This window comes from Diorhabda carinulata, chromosome X, assembly GCF_026250575.1.
Source record: "Diorhabda carinulata isolate Delta chromosome X, icDioCari1.1, whole genome shotgun sequence".
Taxonomy (NCBI): Eukaryota; Metazoa; Arthropoda; class Insecta; order Coleoptera; family Chrysomelidae; genus Diorhabda; species Diorhabda carinulata.
The window spans coordinates 26,245,033-26,264,099 of record NC_079472.1 but is presented as its reverse complement, the minus strand read 5'-3'; the positions used below and the strand labels follow the sequence as shown (position 1 = coordinate 26,264,099).

General features: G+C 31.9%; 2 protein-coding genes and 1 long non-coding RNA gene across 3 annotated transcripts in view; 2 read left to right on the top strand and 1 right to left on the bottom strand.

Annotated features, from left to right (window-relative positions):
- The first annotated feature begins 56 nt into the window (after positions 1 to 56).
- Positions 57 to 926, top strand: LOC130900829 (uncharacterized). The gene is made up of 2 exons (XR_009060222.1): positions 57 to 300; positions 744 to 926. It is a non-coding gene; the product is annotated as an uncharacterized LOC130900829 (long non-coding RNA).
- Positions 927 to 7,234: 6,308 nt separating this feature from the next.
- On the top strand, positions 7,235 to 13,168 carry LOC130901281 (calaxin-like). The gene is made up of 3 exons (XM_057812503.1): positions 7,235 to 7,558; positions 9,998 to 10,241; positions 12,864 to 13,168. The coding sequence occupies exons 1-3, from the start codon at positions 7,387 to 7,389 to the stop codon at positions 13,141 to 13,143; spliced, it is 696 nt and encodes a 231-aa protein (XP_057668486.1). The 5' UTR covers positions 7,235 to 7,386; the 3' UTR covers positions 13,144 to 13,168.
- A 2,417-nt stretch (positions 13,169 to 15,585) lies between these two features.
- Positions 15,586 to 19,067, bottom strand: part of LOC130902417 (cilia- and flagella-associated protein 57) — a 29,681-nt gene continuing 26,199 nt past the window's right edge. Inside the window, exons 16-17 of the mRNA XM_057814557.1 lie at positions 16,083 to 16,322; positions 15,586 to 15,678 (exon numbers count right to left, since the gene is read on the bottom strand). Of these exons, the coding sequence (XP_057670540.1) occupies positions 15,586 to 15,678; positions 16,083 to 16,322 (333 nt within the window). The remainder of the gene's footprint in view (positions 15,679 to 16,082; positions 16,323 to 19,067) is intronic.

Here is a 19,067-nt window from a genome sequence, read left to right as displayed (position 1 = left end):
ACATACTAACACGTTATACTAATAAATAGTTAAAAATATATATAAGATTGAAATTGAGTTTACAAATAAAAGTATATTAAACGTGAAGAACAAGGGTAAAGGAGTAGCTTCCTCTTCTACTCCGACGTAAACCATTGAACGTAGTTTTTGAATCTTGACGTTTCCTATATCCTATCAATTTGTTTAAAAGATGAAGATATGAATTTAAGATTACTAATCTGTGAATTATTTTTTGAAAAGTAATACTGCGGCAAGGAGTTGAAGGAAAACTTTCATATTTTCCATACAAGAACTATGCAGGTAATTTTATATTACACGTTGTTTAATGGAATTCAATCATTTTTTTCTAAATAGATATACTTATTGTGATTATGATTTTTATCATAATATAATAATTGATTTTTGAATATAAATCAATAGATACTTCAAAAAACAATTAGGATAAATTTATTAAAAATATACCGGAAATTCTTACATCAAATTCAAGGACACTAATATGGAATTGAAGAACTATACTATTTACTCAATGTGTTAAAATTTAATTTCTTTCTAATAATAGATCCTTTATCAATGGATAGGAATAAAAAATGTAGACAGTATTTATGATTATAATAGGTGTTATTTTTTAATACCAAAAATGTGTACTTATTGTAAAATTGCATTCAAACTTCTAGGATAAGTTTACAGGATTGCTTACATAAAAAGTGGATATAATGGGCAAAAATAATTGATGTTCATTTTAGATAACCTATGGCCGCAGTGAAATTCAATACACAGGAAATAGATTGGTTCAATGATAAAATACTCAATGTTCTACAACATCCATCATGTCGTGATATATACCACCAGTACCTCAAGAGATACAGTCCAGCAAATTACAATGCATTCAAACTATGGAAGACAGCTAATGATACCAAAGAATATAAGGAAGATTTATTTTTTGATCTAATTGAAGATGTAGATGAATTTAATGAAAATCCTTTGTTAACAATAGCAGAAACTGATCATAAAATTTTATTTATTAAACAAGAATGTTGTAGAATATTAGAAAAAACTCGTTCGAATTTTATAAATTACTTAAGAAGGCACTATATGTAGATATATTTATTGAATAAAGTTGTTATCTTTTCTAAATGATTGGTTTTTATTCTTTTGGTTATATTGATAGTATGGGGATATATTACAAATCAGTCATTTACTTTAAAGAATATATTTCATAAATTCTTCAAGTCCTAAACGAAACAAAAAATTAATTTTTCATATGTATTATAATTTCAGTTTTTTGTATTTATAAATAAGGTTCCCTGGGCTCAATTAATACCAAAGATTTTACAGAACTTGATAAAACTATTTGCTGGGAATTTTGAGAATTTTCTATATCCTGTTTTCAAACTAGGAAGGATGATTTGAATTTAAGCTGGCAATTCTGTAGATTCCTGATTATTCACATCGCAGCCGCTTGTACACGGCAGTTTTTATATTATATATTATGAATGACAATTCAATAAATTGTAAAGGAATGGTGTCCATTTTGTTCTATCTTAGTATTTTATTAAAATATAAAAACGGTTCTTGAAATGACTAATTTGAAAATAGACTCAGATAATATTCCAAAGTACCAGCAATCATTCGCCACTCAAAAAAGGAGCCCTGTAATTGTGGTTCCTTCATTATTTAAATTTGATCAGAAACGAATCAAATCTCACCATTTTTTTTAAACCTAACCTAATCACAACGATCGTAGTCGCTACGTGGAACGCCCAAAAAAGTATTTCAGGAGACGTGAACGCTTAGTGGAATGCACCACTAGTTTAAAAACAGTGTATATATTCTGACAACTTCTGCCAACTTATATCTTCTAGCCTATTTTGTCCGGCTATTAGAGGTCGTCGCATAATTTTAGAATATTCGTGGGTGCGTTGACATATAAAAAAAGGCAGAGTTACGAGAGAAATAATTGTCTGATAGCTTTGTTACAATGTAATCCGGATATACCAAAATTTTATTTTTCAATTATCAATCATACTTCTCCGATGTGAATTCTATTTGACCAATATAATTTATAGTTTAGGGGATTCTGTTGTATAGTTAGTAATAATTTAATCATAAAATTAACCAACAGCTTGATTTATAAATGACCGTTTTCTTCACTGGTAATTATCCTTCAGTTAAAGTTATTCTCCAAATAACAAAATCACAAAATTATATTTCCAAACCTGGAAAGAACCACTTTTTTATGCTGGAGCTTTACTTTTTTCTTCTATCTGAATACCCCGTTGGGTATTTCGTTTTCTTCTCTTTTTTATCAACCTGTGGCAGTGCAATCACAAACCAATCACCACAACAGAGGAACAGAGGAGCAACTCCTATTTCAGAGCCAATTCCAATGAAAGCTCATCACTAAAACCAATTTCCTTATCCCACTCAAAATATATCCAACGAGTCTCTCGCTTTCTTTCTTTCCTGAATACAGCTAACGAAAACCATTCGATTTCAAATATAGAATATATTTATCTGTCGGGATACGAAATTGAGGTTTAACCATTTCATTAATAAAACAGTCGTCAGTCGAATTGAGAGAGTCTGTTTTTTGAACAGATAGGTGATGATCTTATACTGAAATTATTCTAAATGTCTAAATGTTTTTGATAGACAGCTATAGTCATCTTTATATATAACTCACTTTCAACAAATAAATAGTCATAACTAATTTCAGTAATTTATTGTTTTTACTACGAAAATAATCTCGTGAGAAATTATTTCAAAAGGATCGAGTAACATTCATATAATTATTATAATTGGCACGTATCTTTCAAGATTATTATCATTGAATTTTTGATGATTTCTCCTATTGTTGTATTGTCTTGAGATGTTCACGATACATTAATTATTTGGTAATAAATTAGTTCCGCTGAGCTGATTTGGCAAAAAGTGCCTTTTTTACGTTTAATTTATTCGAAAATTGATATTTCGCGAAAAAACTGGTCAAGTTTATCTTGAATTGAATTATTTGTTATTGATTAGGTTGTTATTAATTATAAATTGAAAAATAACTTTTTTCATTCTAGTTTTGTGAAAACATGGTTTGTTTTAGTCAAAATTTATAAAATTTTTTTTTGCTTGGTGATAACTATATGGAGCTCCTCGGCTGGAGTTTGTGGAAAATTGGGTCTTCAAATATATAAGTTTTATGTGTTAAAAAAATGGATTTTCTAAAATAATCTAATTTGTAAAAAAATTTTGGTTTCCTGTGTTTTAATATGATTTTGATTTGATAAAAACTGACGTTTCTTGATCTAATATATGAAAAAATTCTAATTTAGCAAGAAAATTGCTTTCCTAGTCTAAGTTCGTCAAAAATTGGCATCCCATGCTATATTTGGTCAAAAATGGGTTTTCGAAGTATAGTATCATTAAAATGTGGTTTTCCTATGACCCTGTTAATCTAAAATATAATGACCTGAAATTAATTTGCTGAAAAAGTCTCACTTGGTCATAACATAACTTTCCCATTCTGTAATCTTGTCAACAATGGTTTTTTTGAGTCTAATTATATAGAAAACTTGCTGTGGTGTGTTTAATTTGGTAAAAAAATATAATACTGTTGTTAGGTTTAACCGAATAATGTATTTTCCAACATGACAAACAATTCCTTTTTACTAAAATTTGGCCAATTAATGTCTCTTGAGCTTAATTGGGTAAATATGGAAAACTAATGTCACTTTTTCATTCAACAATATTTTCTATAAGGAAAAACAATTGATGGAACCCAGGAAATACCATTTAAATATTATTCACATAACACAGATGATACTGAACATTCAGGACCGTGATTTGCTGGAACTACATCAGAAATGGCGTTAAAAACTTTATATGCAAGGTGGGTGCCGCGATTACTTAATGCTGATCTAAAGCTCAATTTCAAAATTCAAACAAATTTCTGATAAATATTATACCCCAGAAATGTATTCCAAACATTGGACTTTATTCGAGAAACGTATTCCCAGAAATCAAAACCATTTTTTTTCTGCCAATAAAGAAATGGTATTTTGGGATTGTAGATCTGATCTTTGTTGTTTTAAGAAAACAGAGAAAGAGAACTGATCATCTTATATTGATTTGCTGCAATGTTATGATGCTAAATTTAGGTTTTCTAAGGTAAAGTACATTTTTCACTAAAAAATCGTTCTACCGTCAAATCGCTCTCGTTTTGAACTCAAATTACAATATATGATACATTATTTATCTGTAACGTTTTCAAAAGTATTTGATAAAAATAATGAAAAAAATATATTATATAATATTATAGTAACAAATTCTTTTTATCCGTCCTGCCTGTATACGTATGTCTATAAAGGTGTATTTATCCTTTTGTTGGTTTTGTCGTTAATATTGTCACTACCTACCCTATTTTAGGTAAACAAAACATCTTACCACCGAGATAAAAATCAAGTTAAATATATTTTCGAGAAAGTTGAGAAATTATTATTTATATGTTTTTAGAATACGTTAAACTTCTATAGTGATTCACTCTTCGTTCCAAAGCAATAATGATTTAGGTTCCCAAAGATACAATTTCACGAATCAACGCATCAACCATCAAATACTTTCCAATATCTGATTCATCACTATTTGTGTTCTCACAATCCACACGTAATGCCAAACAAACAGACAAGACCCTTACTTTCCAGTTTTATTCCTAAGTAAACCCCATAGAAAATCAAACAAATCCTAACAGGACTGGAATTAGGATTAATATTATCGTGACAGTTTCAGGGAAATATTGTGAAAATATAGGGACAACGAGAGAAATAACCGATTGCTTGAAGTTTCACATAGATACCAATCAAACTTTAAAAACCTAAGAGTCAAAGTTAATAAGATAAATAATTGTAAATGAAACCTAGAACTGAAGATTTTTTTTCTTAATCTAATTCAACAGACGTTTCCTAATTTTTTATATATTAGGAATATGAAAAATTATAATTATTATTGTAATTGTTTTCATAAATCAAGTAAAGAGGATTGTTGCATTGTTTTATGGTTATTATGTACCTAGAAGCTAAATATATATGTGAAGTTATATAATTCAAGATATTTATCCAAGAACTTGATGGAAAAGTGAAAGAGAAGAATGTTGTAGAGAGAAGGTATATCTTATAATACTCAATAGCCTCATCATAAGAATATAAAATAGCCAAAAGATATTAATTAGAATAATTTATCGCACATTGTATTTTCTAGTCCTTTCCTGTCCTTTTAGGTTATTTTCTCGAAATGATTCCAATAGAGTATTAACGTTTACACCCTCTTTTGAACTTTTGCCGATGCTGCACCCCTAGAGATTTCAGTCATCATTTCTCGCCCTACGCAAAGGTTAACATGGTCCTGAGATGTTAATTTAACAATAATATCATTCAACGCATTATCACTTTGTGGTATTTATGCAGTAAACTATGACTATATTTTTGATTATAAACGTAACATTGTAGAGGGCTCTCCAACATTCACGCGATTATGTATTTTCAAAAATTAGTTTTTTATTGCTACTAGTTACAGATTGCTCGGAATAAATAGAGGAACTCATTTATTAGGAACTCAGTATTAATTCTCACAAAACAATAAATCTTATGCTAGTTCAAAAATAATCATGTTTGGGGCGGATATAAATGATGCACATTTTACTGGTCACTTTAATGATGATATTGTTCGATTCAAAAAATACTAGGGGGTTAATACTGACTTTACTTTCTAATTGCAAGTATTTACATATTATATAAATATCTGTTATATTGTACTTTAAAACATTAATTTGTTGCATCTACTTTTCATCACATTTTTTTTGATGACACAGGGATCACAAGAGACGCTATTTGTAATTTAAAAAAAAACAGTAGCAGTTTTCTGTCAATAAGATTATAACAATGAAATATAGACAAATGTATAGCCTTTTCTGTTGCATGGCATTTAATATTATAGATGAGTATAGAGTATAGAGAGTAAACGCAAGACGTTTGGGGCTAGTTAAACAGAATACATAATCTCAAACTAACTGTCTGTCTAGTTTATTGAGCATATTTGTGACGTACAATAAAAATGTTATTTAGTTTATTTCTCTTGAATGAATCTGCCATCTGGTACAATGAATACCAGCAAATATTTTGAAAAATTTCATACCCACACCTCATATATATATAGGTGCTTCACGCAGTCCCTTTAGGCCCATAGCATGTAAGTGTTTCCACTATTTCCTATTTTTGATCTGAATTGCTCTCTCTCTCTCTCTCTCTTAGAGCTTCCATTACTTCTGCCTGCCATATTTTCTATGGTCTTCCTTTTTTTCTTGTTCCTCCTTGTTCTATGTCCATCATTTTTTTTTGTTGCTCTAAAATCTGGCATTCTCTGTATGTGATCCAGCCACTTTATTCTTTTGTATCTTATTGTTTTATTTAGTTCTGCTTCTCCAAATAGATTTCTTATTTCATTATATTTTCTCCTAAGCCATAAATCTCCTTCCTTTTTACCGCCTAGTCCCTTCTAAGTATTTCTCTTTCCCATATATCTAACTTCTCTTCCTCTGCTTTGTGAAGAATTCACGTTTCCCCTCCGTAGCTCTCTGTTGTCTCTCTCTGTCTTATTATTGTTTTGTATATATGTATCTTCACCTTATGAAGATTTTTTGGGATCTGAACTGAACTGAACTTGTTCTAAGCTTATTCATTGCCTTTTCTTCGTCCAGTTGTATTGACAAACTTCTCATTGCTGTTTTCCTTACCCACAGCTCACAGCATAAATAAACATTTTGGTAATATTAGTATTTTTAAGTATTGGTAAAAAGAATGAGAATTTTTTTTGCTTATATCCTGTTTTCTGTTCAGTAAAAATAACCGGTATATTGATTTAAAATATAGATCATATAAAAAGTATTTTTCATTTAATTCTTGCATAAAATTTTTTTCTGTTAAATATTGATGTTATTCAAGTACATCTGAATTATTATCCCCGATCTTTTGCAACATTTCTGGTAATTTCATAATTCCACTGATAGATTAGTGGCAAAAACTTAACGACGTGATAAACGGTTTTATTTTGCCCAAAGTTTAGTTAAAAGTTAACAAAACAATTTGAATTGATGAGTTATATTACTTTTACTTAGAGCTCTCGAAGATTATATTATCAAATGATTAGGTCATTTGTGCAAAAAGGAAAGAACGACACGATTTATGGCGTGTTTATTCTAACATCTCGGTTATTTTTGACAGTTTTCCATCAATATTTTGAAAGAATCAAAAAAATATAACATGTTCACTAATTTATAACAATTTTTCATTATTATACTCAAAAAGAAATATTTATTTTGGTCGTAAATAGAAGCAATTCTTCGAAATGGCTCGATATGATTTAACGTTGAATCCGATGGAAGAAACGAGATACTTAAAAAAACACCGAGAACTTGCATTGAGTCTAACCAAACAAGTCCATTTTAGTTTCGAAGAAGTTGAAGCTCTCCTGATAATCTATTATAAAATCCAAAAATATGATACGTATGATCCTAAAGGTTAGTAAATAATAATTGATTAAAAAGAACTTATTGTCTTTTACTTCTTAGAGACTAATTTTTAAAATCTTGCTTATACAACTTATATATTTTTCTGATATCAATAACTTTTATTAGTACAGTCAGAGAAGTTGAGAATCTGGTGTAACCTCCGAATTTTTTGAATGGATTTGCATGAAAATTTAGAAAAAGTTTCGTCTTAGGCCCAATATCAAAAGTGACATAAGTCTGATTGACGCTTTCTATTTTTTAGGGGTAAAAACTATCCCTAAGTAAAAAAAAGATTTGATCATTTGACTGGTGAAAATTTTGTTCAAGTACAAATATTAAATAGTGTTTCATGTTCTCGAATGTATTTTATTGTATATTTGATGTTTACACCTTATGTAACCTCTAAAAATAATCCCTTTGCAAAAAATAATGACAAAAAATTATTATTTGAAGATTTTAAATTATCAAATCGAGGAATTATTTGAATAAAAGTGATTTTGAAAGAAATAAAGGAATGTTTTCTTTTCAAACCCCTAAAAACCTGTATTGAGAAAAATGAAAAAAAAATATTTGATTATTAATGTGAGAACGTGGATACTGGAGTCGAACACGAAAGCAAATTGGAATTACAGTGGATGTCTGTATGTACACACACACACACACACACGCATTTTTTTGTTACAGAGTTTAAGTGTAATGCAAGCATAGCGGCATATCTGTCCGTTGTATTAATGAACGTGTATATTTGGTTTTTTAACCATAACTCGATGAATTTTGAAGCTATAGTATCCTATAAGAAGTATTTTGAAGGAAATTTCAAGAGCTATAAGCTCATGTAGATTAAAAATCTTTTAAGCCTTCTATTTTTTTTAAAGGGAAAGGGTTGAAGGGCTCGAGACAGGTCATTTTTATACTGGATAGTTTAAACGGCAATATCTCCTTTATTTTCCAAGTTACAGAAATAAAAAAAACCAAAACATTTGCTGAAGAAAAATCTACATTTATGTTCGTCATAATTTTTTTCGTATCGTTCATAGTTTCAGAGAAAAATACGTTTTCAACTTTTACCGTACATTTTTCAAAAAATACGTTATCTAAACCGGTCTAACTTCAGGATCATATAAATAACACTAAAATAAAACTAATTGTAAAAAGTCTACGTTTAAATTTAATTCTGATAGAAATGGTACAGCTGTAGCTGTCCATTTTTCCTTAAAAAATATGAGCGACCAATTTATTTTTGACTATAAATTTTTCAATTTTGGACCAATTTACCTTTATAAGTACTCAAGGTCTTTTTGAGTACTACAAACAACTTTTGAAGCATTATGCACGTAAAATTAACGTCCTTTCCGTTATTTGAAGTTGAACCTATCGATTTGAGTATTCTTCCAAGTTTTTAATCATGAATAAATAAAAAACTATTGATTTCTCGAAAAAATATTTTCTATGCAAAATTTCGTTATCTCACCCCCAAGAAGGGGGCGGGTATCGTCAATTGGCGCTGTGTCATTAATGATTAATGACCTTTCCTCTAACTATGTGCCAGTTTGCCCAGGTATTTAAACCTCGCTCGTGTGAGTGCAGGGCACTCACAGATAACGTGGTCTGCAGTTTCGTCCTCCTCCATGCAGCAGCACTCCGGATTATCCGTGATGCCCATGGTGTAAAGGTGACATCTTAGATAGCAGTATCCGGTATGAAGTCCGATCACTAGTCTGATTTTGCGCTTATTTAGCTGGAGCAGTTGTTCGGTGAGAGACAAACGGGGTCCGTTTATATGGGTCTTCTCTTGTCTCGTGCCAGGCGTCTTCATCCATCCCTGAAGATCCCGCCTTGCGAGAAAGATGGGCTCTGGGCCCATTGGTGAGTTCGCCGATCCCAGTCTGGCGTGATAATTACACTTAATACGATAATTTACGTTGCTATATACGATATTAAGTGAAATTGAAGGTTAAGTAGATGGATGCATACAAAAATATTATGGTCAACTAGATTGTATATCTACTGAAGGTGATTGAGCAGACGGAAAGTTGAAAATTATGTGTAGAAAAATATAGTGTTAATTATTGATGATTTATCGCTTATGGCAGCGACCAACTTGAACACATCTGGAAATATTGCAGAGCGATCTTCACGGAGTTAAATAAAGTGGTTCATATACACATAACGACTATATAAGTAATATTAGACAACTTACAAGATAAGTGAAAGCTTCGATAAAAATTTGTAATTTGAATGATATGACTAAGCTAGATCTGCGACTTTAGGATCGTCCTCCGCTTAACTCTTCGCGCTATGGCTTTTTAATTCCCTACATTACTCGTCATTTTCTTTTAGTTCATTCTATATTAATGGCAAATTTTAGATATTTTCTTCTAAATATCACTTTTTATGATTATCTCAACTAGATTCGATTAGTAATTAAGTCAGAATAACAATTTTCAGGTATCACAAGAGATGTTTTGATGGAGATATTTCACTGTTGCTTGGATATGACAGACATGGAAAAAGTTATAAGAATAATAACATGCTTGGATGAAAAGGCTCGAGACGTTTATATTTCAAAAGAACTTTGGGTGACTTTATTGTCTTTGTTTTTACGAGGCACTTTAGAAGAGAAAATGGCATTTTGTTTTAAGGTGTATGATTATACAGGAAATGGAATGCTTATGAAAGAAAACTTGTTCAAGTAAGTTCAATGACTATCTACCCAAATTATATGAAAATCTTTTAACTCCGAAATATCTCTTAATATTAGGCCCAATTCCATATCATTTGGAAGATGACCTGACTTATCTCATTCTATACAAAGATGAGAAAGAGCAACATCTCTAGCTCTGTACTAAATGAGTAGATTTTCAATATTTGAGTTTTCACAGTTATGTATACACTTACATGTGCAGCATGTAACGTAACATCTAATGTAACGCAACCGGTGTGGACAGATTTGTTGCGCATAAAAATTAATTATGTGCATTTAGCGAAGTTACATATTGAAGAGTAAAACGGAAAAAAAAATAATATTTTTGATTGAGTTTCTACTCTAGGATCAACTGTTTTCAAAATCTATACTATCCATTAGCACTAAAAGTTTATATTGACCGCTCCATTCCTGTGATTGAAACATTGGAAGTGAATCATGTAATATTTAGTTCCTTCATCATCTACATGATTTTTTGGCAATAGGTAACCAGTATGAATCTCTAGATTTTCTACCAAAGAGATTTAATTTTTCAAAAACATGGCCAAAACTTAAGATACAGGTTGTTTATTTATATAGTTTCAAAAGTAAGTTGAAAATTATTCTGCTTCATTCTTATTGGGATAGTATGATAATTTTTTAGTGGTTTAGTTTAGAAATTGTTTTCTTTCTTTTCAATAGATATTTCTAACTAAGCTGCGCGTCAGCGAAAACGGGCAACCCCAAAAATTTGCGAAATTATCCAAATTTTTACATGTAGTTTATTTTTATTGAAATAAATGTATTTATTCAATAATGCTTTAACATGTTTTATGATGTTTATACGGGTTACAATTAGAAAGTAAGCAACAATTCGAGAATTTATAAATTTATTAAGAAACAAGACATTCATTTGACACTACAATAATTGAACAAAGCACACACAAAAAGTAAAGGGGCTTATTTTTCAAAAAGGCGTATTACCCCCTCGATACTGGATGACAATTTTCATGCGAGTGAGCATAGAACGCAAGACATTCTTAACGTTTGCTTAAGGAAAATTGGTCCATTTCTCAATCAGTGCCAATCGGAGCTCTTCACGTGTTGATGGAGCAGGTATACGACGTCTTACATCTTTTGAGCTTGTCCCAAATACGCTCAATAGGATTGAGATCGAGGCTTTGAGCAGGCTAGTCCATTTTTACAATACCAACCTCTTCAAGGTCTTCCATTAACATTCTTGCCGTGTTTGGTCGAGCATTATCTTGCATTAGCAGAAAATTATTACCAACAAATCCAGCATATGGTAGTACATAATTTTCTAGAATCTCTGTAACATATCGTCGTGATTGACAAAGGCGCACTAAAAGCATATGGTAGTACATAATTTTCTAGAATCTCTGCAACATATCGTCGTGCTTTTAGTGCGCCTTTTTCAATCACGACGAGATCCTATGCCTCAAAAAAATACCTGCCCAAAACATTACCGAGACACCCCCTTACGCAGCTCGTGGTAATTTAGTACAGCCAGCATACCGTTCTCCAGCTCTTCTGTACACCTTATTTCTGCGTTTTCTGTGAGCTGCAGTAAGCTAGGGTCCCTTAGCTGAACTGTAAGCTGTCAAGCCACTTTCTTTCAACCTTCGTCGAACAGTAGACAGTGCTGACTGCTATTTCGTGAACTTGTTGAATGCCGCTTTGGAGTATTCTAGCGGTTAGCGTTTGGTCTCGCAGCAATCGTGAGATAGGGATCCATCCGAGTTGTTGTTGTCCGTTTTTCAGCCATACCGGGCCGTCGCTGGTAAGAGCCGGTCGCCAGAAACCGAGGGTGTCTTCTTTTTACTGTTGAACGACAACATTGAAACGTCTCGCTATCTCCGGTTGACTCGTTCCAATATCCAGTAATGTTTCAATCTCAACAGCTCTTCGATATTTTTCATCCATTTTTAATAACTAAACTCAACTCTATGGAGGCTATGTTAGTACAACGATACGTCTAAAATTTGAAATGTTACAACGCAAACGTTTTAAATCAAAATATACGTACATAAAGGAGTCGAAATTTTTATTTACGCGGTCGGTGTTTGACCAGTAACTAATTGTATCGGTTCCTTGGTTCCGAGAAGTTGTTTCTCCTCTGTACAGGGCCGGTCTGCTTGCTCCATATACGTACCATTTCACTGAATTATTAATTAGCAATTAATAACAATTGGTGATTTCGTAAATATTTGTGGTAGCCCCTTTTCGCTGACGCGCAGTTTATTTATAATACACTTTCGTTTACCCTTTGTAGAAGTTCCTTTTGATTCAATGAACATGTATTACCTTTATCGCTTTATTTACTATTGGTTGTAAATATTTGGATTTATTGAACAATAAAAATATTTTATATCTAACGACAATCCAAAGTATGCATAAAATATACACTAAAAACAAAAATGCTGCATGCAAAAAATTCCTAAAAAATCGTAATACATAACAGTATTATCGAAAGAATTCGTTGAATATCCTACAGGGGCTAATTAAAAAATTCAAACAATATTGTTTCTAATGCATACTTTGTTTTGGAATGTATCAGAGAACTTTGATTTTCCATTGATACTACAAATAATTGACACATTCATTTTCAAGACTAATGGTGGGTTCCTTAAAAAGTAATATCAGCGAAATGGATGCTGAAGAAGCTGTAAAAGATATGGTAGAAGTTATTCTGAAAAGGATGGATGCAGACAGAGACGGCAAAATTTCTTTTAACGACTATAGACATAATGTATTAAGACAACCAGCTTTGTTGGAGTTTTTAGGTCAATGTCTTCCGGACCGACATACTGTCCATAAATTTTTGTGTACATTTACCGGAAACACTAAAATAAGATTCTATAAACTGAAGCTTGGCACAAGTATTATGTAAAATTCATTAAATTTTTTTGGTTAAATTAATATTTTATTAATCTAAATTTGAAATTAGAGCTACCACCATGATTTTGAAGTCGGTTCAAGTGAACAACAAAGTCTTGAACAGGTGCAACGCTCTTTTCTTGATGAAATTCTTTGATAAGCAACTGTGTCTCGCTGGTGAAGTGCATTTGAGAGAGGATAAATATCGCTAGGTCATGAGGTTCATGCTGGTAGGGTCTGTTCTTCACTTACTGTTGGAGACATTGATGGAAGTCACATCAAGTGATTGAGGTGACTATAGTTTTGGAGGCGCTTTATGTGAAAAAAATTGTTTGTCGTTGGGTGCCACATACACCTAACGATTTTAAAAAGGCACATGGAGTAAGAATAGTCCAGGAATATGTTGTTAATGTTGAATAATAATAAACATCGTGTTCTTTCTAAAATAGTAATCAGTGGCGTAGCTAGGCGTGGGACCTCGCCCATGGTCTCACGCTTAAAGGGGTCTCGCGAGGGCTCTTTAAATGCGATGCTATCAGAATCGCTATTGACAATTTGGGTAATTTTTGGAACTGGATTCATAAATTTCAGAAAACAGGCTTCAATAAATTTATTGCAGAAATCTGTTAATAAGACAGATACATTTTTTAGGTGATGTGTTACTAAACTTGACGTTGTGTAGTTATCGGTGATCTTGGGAACAAAATAAAAGAGGCATCGCTGATGCGACTTTGCCCACATCTATATTAGTCCAAGCTACGTCACTGATAGTAATAAGTGATGGGACGTACATAATATTTTATGATATTTGTACCTACTAGGAGAACCATGTGTAGATTTACCAACATTCACGACAAAGCAATCAAGAAATATATATTAACTGATCACCTCAAAATGTTTACTTGCACTTCAATGGATACTCGCTGGTTAATGTTCTACACGATAATGCATCATCACACAGTTAAATTCTTGAGTCAAAATATTGTTATTGAACCACCATCCTATTCGCCCGATAAGGACATTTGTGGTTTCACGTTATTCATTGACCTAAAGAAATACTTACGCGGTGGATGTTTTACGATGGGTAAAGAATATAACCATTTTCCTAAAGAAACTTTATTACATGATAATAACATCTTTTCCTTCAACAGCAATGAATTCAATGAAAAACTGGTTACTTATCTTATGAGTACTTAAAAATAATATTTTTGGTACATACTGTTCAAATGATCTTCCGAAATCGAAAGTATTAAGTATGGATCATGAAGTGAGACACAATTTTTTCCTGCCTTTCGAATTTGGTATTTGAATTTTCAACCTTAAGTCTCTGTACGGAAAAGCTGAATACACTTAAGATAGAATTAAAGTTAATTTAAATGATGAAAAAAATACCAAAAAACATCTTCCAAATTGGTATCAATTGTTGAAATCCATTAAGGAAGTTTCGGCGATAATATATTATCTAAAAAGTAAAAACTCACACTAAGACGAAAATCACAAATGTAGCATTTATCAAGTAAAAACATCAACACTAGATATATGTTGGAGAACAGATAAAGAAATTTATCTGGAAAAGGTTGTAGCTCTAAGTTATGGTTAAGCGGTGGTATAATGGGATCACTTAGGCGTGACCAAGCATCTTCAGAGCAGTGAGTGTGAAATATTGCCATATAATGTATTCTGTTGACACTACCTAGGCACATGGTTGGGTATAGGAATAAACAGAACAGATGAGGGCTGTCATATAAGAGGAAGAAAAATAGAATTTTGTGTGAAGATATGTCAAAGTTGGCGTAAATAATCTGACATAGAGAATTATTCGTTTGCCGTTTGAATTGATATGAATAAATGTAGTAGGTAGTACCTAGGACGAAATGCGGCATTTTCCAACAACTATTTTTTGTAATTGTCGAAATGCATCTGTAAATCCTCATTGCCTTGAAAATGATAAAGGTAGTTTTTTATTTCATTCGATATCATTTGGTAATTATCATTTGATTTAACTATTATCCAAATACTTCATCATTAAACGTATCAAAATACCATATTTATTGCTAAAATGAGAAGGTAAACCAATTCTAATATTCAAATACGAAAAGATGGTGACAGATTGAGGATGTTCTTACGATCTAGTGTGGTTCGCTCTGCATTAAGTTTTAGTTTCAAAATGTATTAGATTTGTAAATATAAAGGTTGCTTTGACCGTTAGCTTCAAGCTATCTATCTACACATCCAATTTCAACAAGCTGATAATAATGAAGAAATAAATAAATACAAAGTCATCTTGACAGTATTATTCAGTTCCCCTAATTGATTTATATATTTGATAAATTTCTACATTGTTCATTTATTAGTGTCACTTGAATGTATTTCAAATCAAAAGTCTTGATCATTCTAAAACATATATTTTTAATATATTATATATTATAATAAATAGATAAATAAAATTGATGTATTATTTCTCCAATTCTGCTGCATCCATTTCAGTGATTTTATTCAAAAGTCTTGCATTTTCTTTGGTCATTGCTTCCAATGAACGGGCATTTTGCTAAAATACATATAAAACTCTGAAGAATTTTTATTATTTATTAGTTAAATCACAGTTACTAGTCAACATTGGAATTTACTTTCGTTCAATTACGTAACTTTTGTAGATAAATATTTTCGTACATCTATATATAGAGGAATGGCATCTTTTGGTACAAGTCTGAAATTTCAATGATCAATATGGAGACTGCAAGCCTCAATACCACAAAACTATATCAATATCAATAAAGATTTTATTACTAACAAAATTAGTTTAGCTTTTAGGTTTCAATGTAATTCAAAACCTGAATTTCGATGATAAAAGCTATCTAAATCAAAATGTTCCCATATACGAGAAAATCATGTTTTTTCACTTTAATTTTCAAAAATTTAAAAACCCATTATTGGACCGAAACTTATACTCACCTCTAACTGGTCTGTATACTTCTTGTGAATTTCGTAGTTGGTAGCCGTGGCGAAATTAACTTTTTGTTGAGCTTGTTGAGGTGTAACTCGCGACATACCGATTAATGAGTTGAGTTTGCGATTTATTGTAACTTCTGAGAGCAAGTTTCTCCTTAATGTATTAGTTTCCTCTAACAAGCAAGCATTTTCATCTACCAATCTTACTTTGTCGTAACTTAGTAAGTTAGTATTCTTTGTTGCCTACAACGAAAAAAAAAAAACGTGTAAAACATCAATTCACACTCGATAAAAAGTTTATTGAGTCCTAATAGATTATCACGGTTTTTACTTGCTTTGATATCAGTTAATATAATCTCACAACTTGCATCAATTGTGTTTGTACAACTTGATCTAATGGTTTATTTATTAACAAAAATCCTAATTATTGATTATAATAAGAGATTCAATTACAGAAATAATCGAAGTAGTTTTTATGGTATTTTCGAGTTTGTACCAGATTAAAAGCATAACAGCTGAAATAACTACCGAACTAACATCTCATCATCGTATTACGTATCTTGTGTTTTTGTATCATGTTTTTATTAGTTCACTTTGGTGTCTTAATGTTTTTTTTTGTTTGTTTGGTAAAAAATTTGACTTTTAATTTAAAGCACTTCCGATGGTCGGATTCAGCTGAAATTTCTTACACGGCCTTCTGTTACCTAATAATTTAATATTCAATGCTTCCTGAGAGTTCATTTGAGATAGAAGGTATTCTTTTGAATCAATATAAATTTTATATGTAAGCATTTAAAAGTGTGATATAAATTCTGTGAGTCGGTCACATTTGAAACGGTTATATGTAATCAATTCTGCAAACAAAAACATTAATTCCGAATGTAAACAAATAAAAATTATAAAATCCATTGAAATTGTGAAATCTTTTGTTACTAAGTGCATTGAATTGAACATTAAAATTAATTAAATTTCGGATGAGTAATGATAAAATCAATGAACAAATTAAAAATCAAGTTTTTATGATGTTTAAAAAAAACGGAAAATAAACACTTTTTTAATTTCTAGAATCCTATTCCCACAATCCGATAGCAAATATGAATTTTTTTACGAATAGTTCAATCCAAGCACTGATTCTAGTTTTAGTCTATTAAAAGTTCCAAAGTGTTACAAAGTATACAGGGTGTCTCAAAACGATCCAACTATTTCAAGAATGGGTGAGAAGCAAACAAGGCTCGGGGGTCGTTTACTAGCGCGTTCCTTGAATTTTTAGTTCGTCTTGCGTGCGCGCGTATTTCGAGAACAATTGATCCCTTATTAGAGTTCGACGGTTGCATCTGTTACATTATCGACTGCGTAACATTGCGGAAGCTCCATGTAATGCAACAATTTTAGCTTGGATCCAGACATTAAATACTACTGGAAACACTATTGGCGAAATTCATCACGGCCGTCCAAGGACAGCGAGAACGCTTGGAAGCATTCAGTCAGTAGCAGATTCTGTAAGCCGACAGCCTTGACACAGCGTCAGAAAGCGTGAGTCTCAACTGGGATTATCAAGAGCAACTATTCACCGCATATAGCGGTGTGATTTACACCTAAAGGCCTATAAAATTCAGATTGTGCACGCTCTACATAAAAATGATTCCGTTATAAAATTGAATTATGTAAATGCAATGTTAGAGGGATTTAACAATTTCAACAACATGTTCTTCAAAGATGAATCATATTTTCATTTGGATGGATACGTAAATCGCCAAAATTGTCGTTTTTGAGAAGAAAATAATCCACAGACCTAACATAAACGCCCGTTGCATAGCCCAAAAGTCACCTTGTGGGTCCCTATGTCGGCGAACTGCATTATTGGGCCCAACTTTTATGAGGACATGCAGTGACTGTAATTTTTGCATGCTAGGTCGACAAGATACATTTTTTCGGGCCTTAACTGCAACAATGTGAGCATTTATAACGGGTTGAAATGGTTCAAAAAGGATGAGGCCACATAGCACACCACTAAGAACTCTTTAGCTGCATTGCACGAGTTGTTCCCAAAAAAAGTAATTTCCCGAAGAGGTGACATTGATTGGCCACCTCGGAGCCCTGACTTGATCCAAGCTGATTTGTCTTGTGAGGTTATCTTAAGAGCTTAGTCTAGGAGAATTATCCACGAAATTTATCATTTTTAATAAACAATATTGAAGAAAAGATCAGGAGTATTCCTCGACCACTTCTTCAGTTTTTAAAACTGTACGCAAACGGTTTGAGGACTGCCGTCAACGAGATGCCGTCATTTAAACAATGTCGAGTAAAAAGTAAAATTTTGGTTGGTGTCTTTTAGTTCATACCAATAAATCCATATAAAAATAAGTATAATGTATTTTTTCCAACTAAAGTAGTTGGGTCGTTATGAGTAGTTGAAGCTATCGTATAGCATTTCATATTTGCAACCTGACTGTGGTTTCAGTAATGTCTAAATAACGTGATTCACGCCATCGGACCAAACAATTTCATTAACAAGGACACTTTCCTTATCCCCTGGATAACCACTAGATGGCTCCTTTGTTCTAAACCCCAGAGGAAACTTCCTTATCTTCCGTTCGGCTGCCAGCGAAGGCCTACGCAAAACTACCGGCAACATATCTACCTCGATAAATCTCCTAGTGCCATCACATCTCATCACCAATATCTCATCGATCGTCGGTTTTTTATGGTTTTCCTGTAACCTGGTGGACCATCAATCAAATGGCCGAAAATACAGACGCAGCTGTACATGACTCCCCAGCCCCTGCATAGTAACGCTTATCCATAGCTCACTCAATAACTTTAAAAGCTATTTGCAGTAGAATTGATTAAAAATGGGCACAGAAACCATTACAATAAAATACGAAAAAAATGTTTAGAAAGGTTGGAAATTACATTATTCGTACGAACTAACCGAAATAATACAAAAACAGCAATACGCGAAAAGAAATCTAAATAGGGAAAGTTGGG

Coding starts and splice junctions, on each gene's coding strand:
- LOC130901281 (XM_057812503.1), top strand. CDS start 7,387: ATGGCTCGATATGATTTAACGTTGAATCCGATGGAAGAAACGAGATAC. Junction 7,559..9,997: donor TGATACGTATGATCCTAAAG/GTTAGTAAATAA, acceptor AACAATTTTCAG/GTATCACAAGAGATGTTTTG. Junction 10,242..12,863: donor ATGAAAGAAAACTTGTTCAA/GTAAGTTCAATG, acceptor TTCATTTTCAAG/ACTAATGGTGGGTTCCTTAA.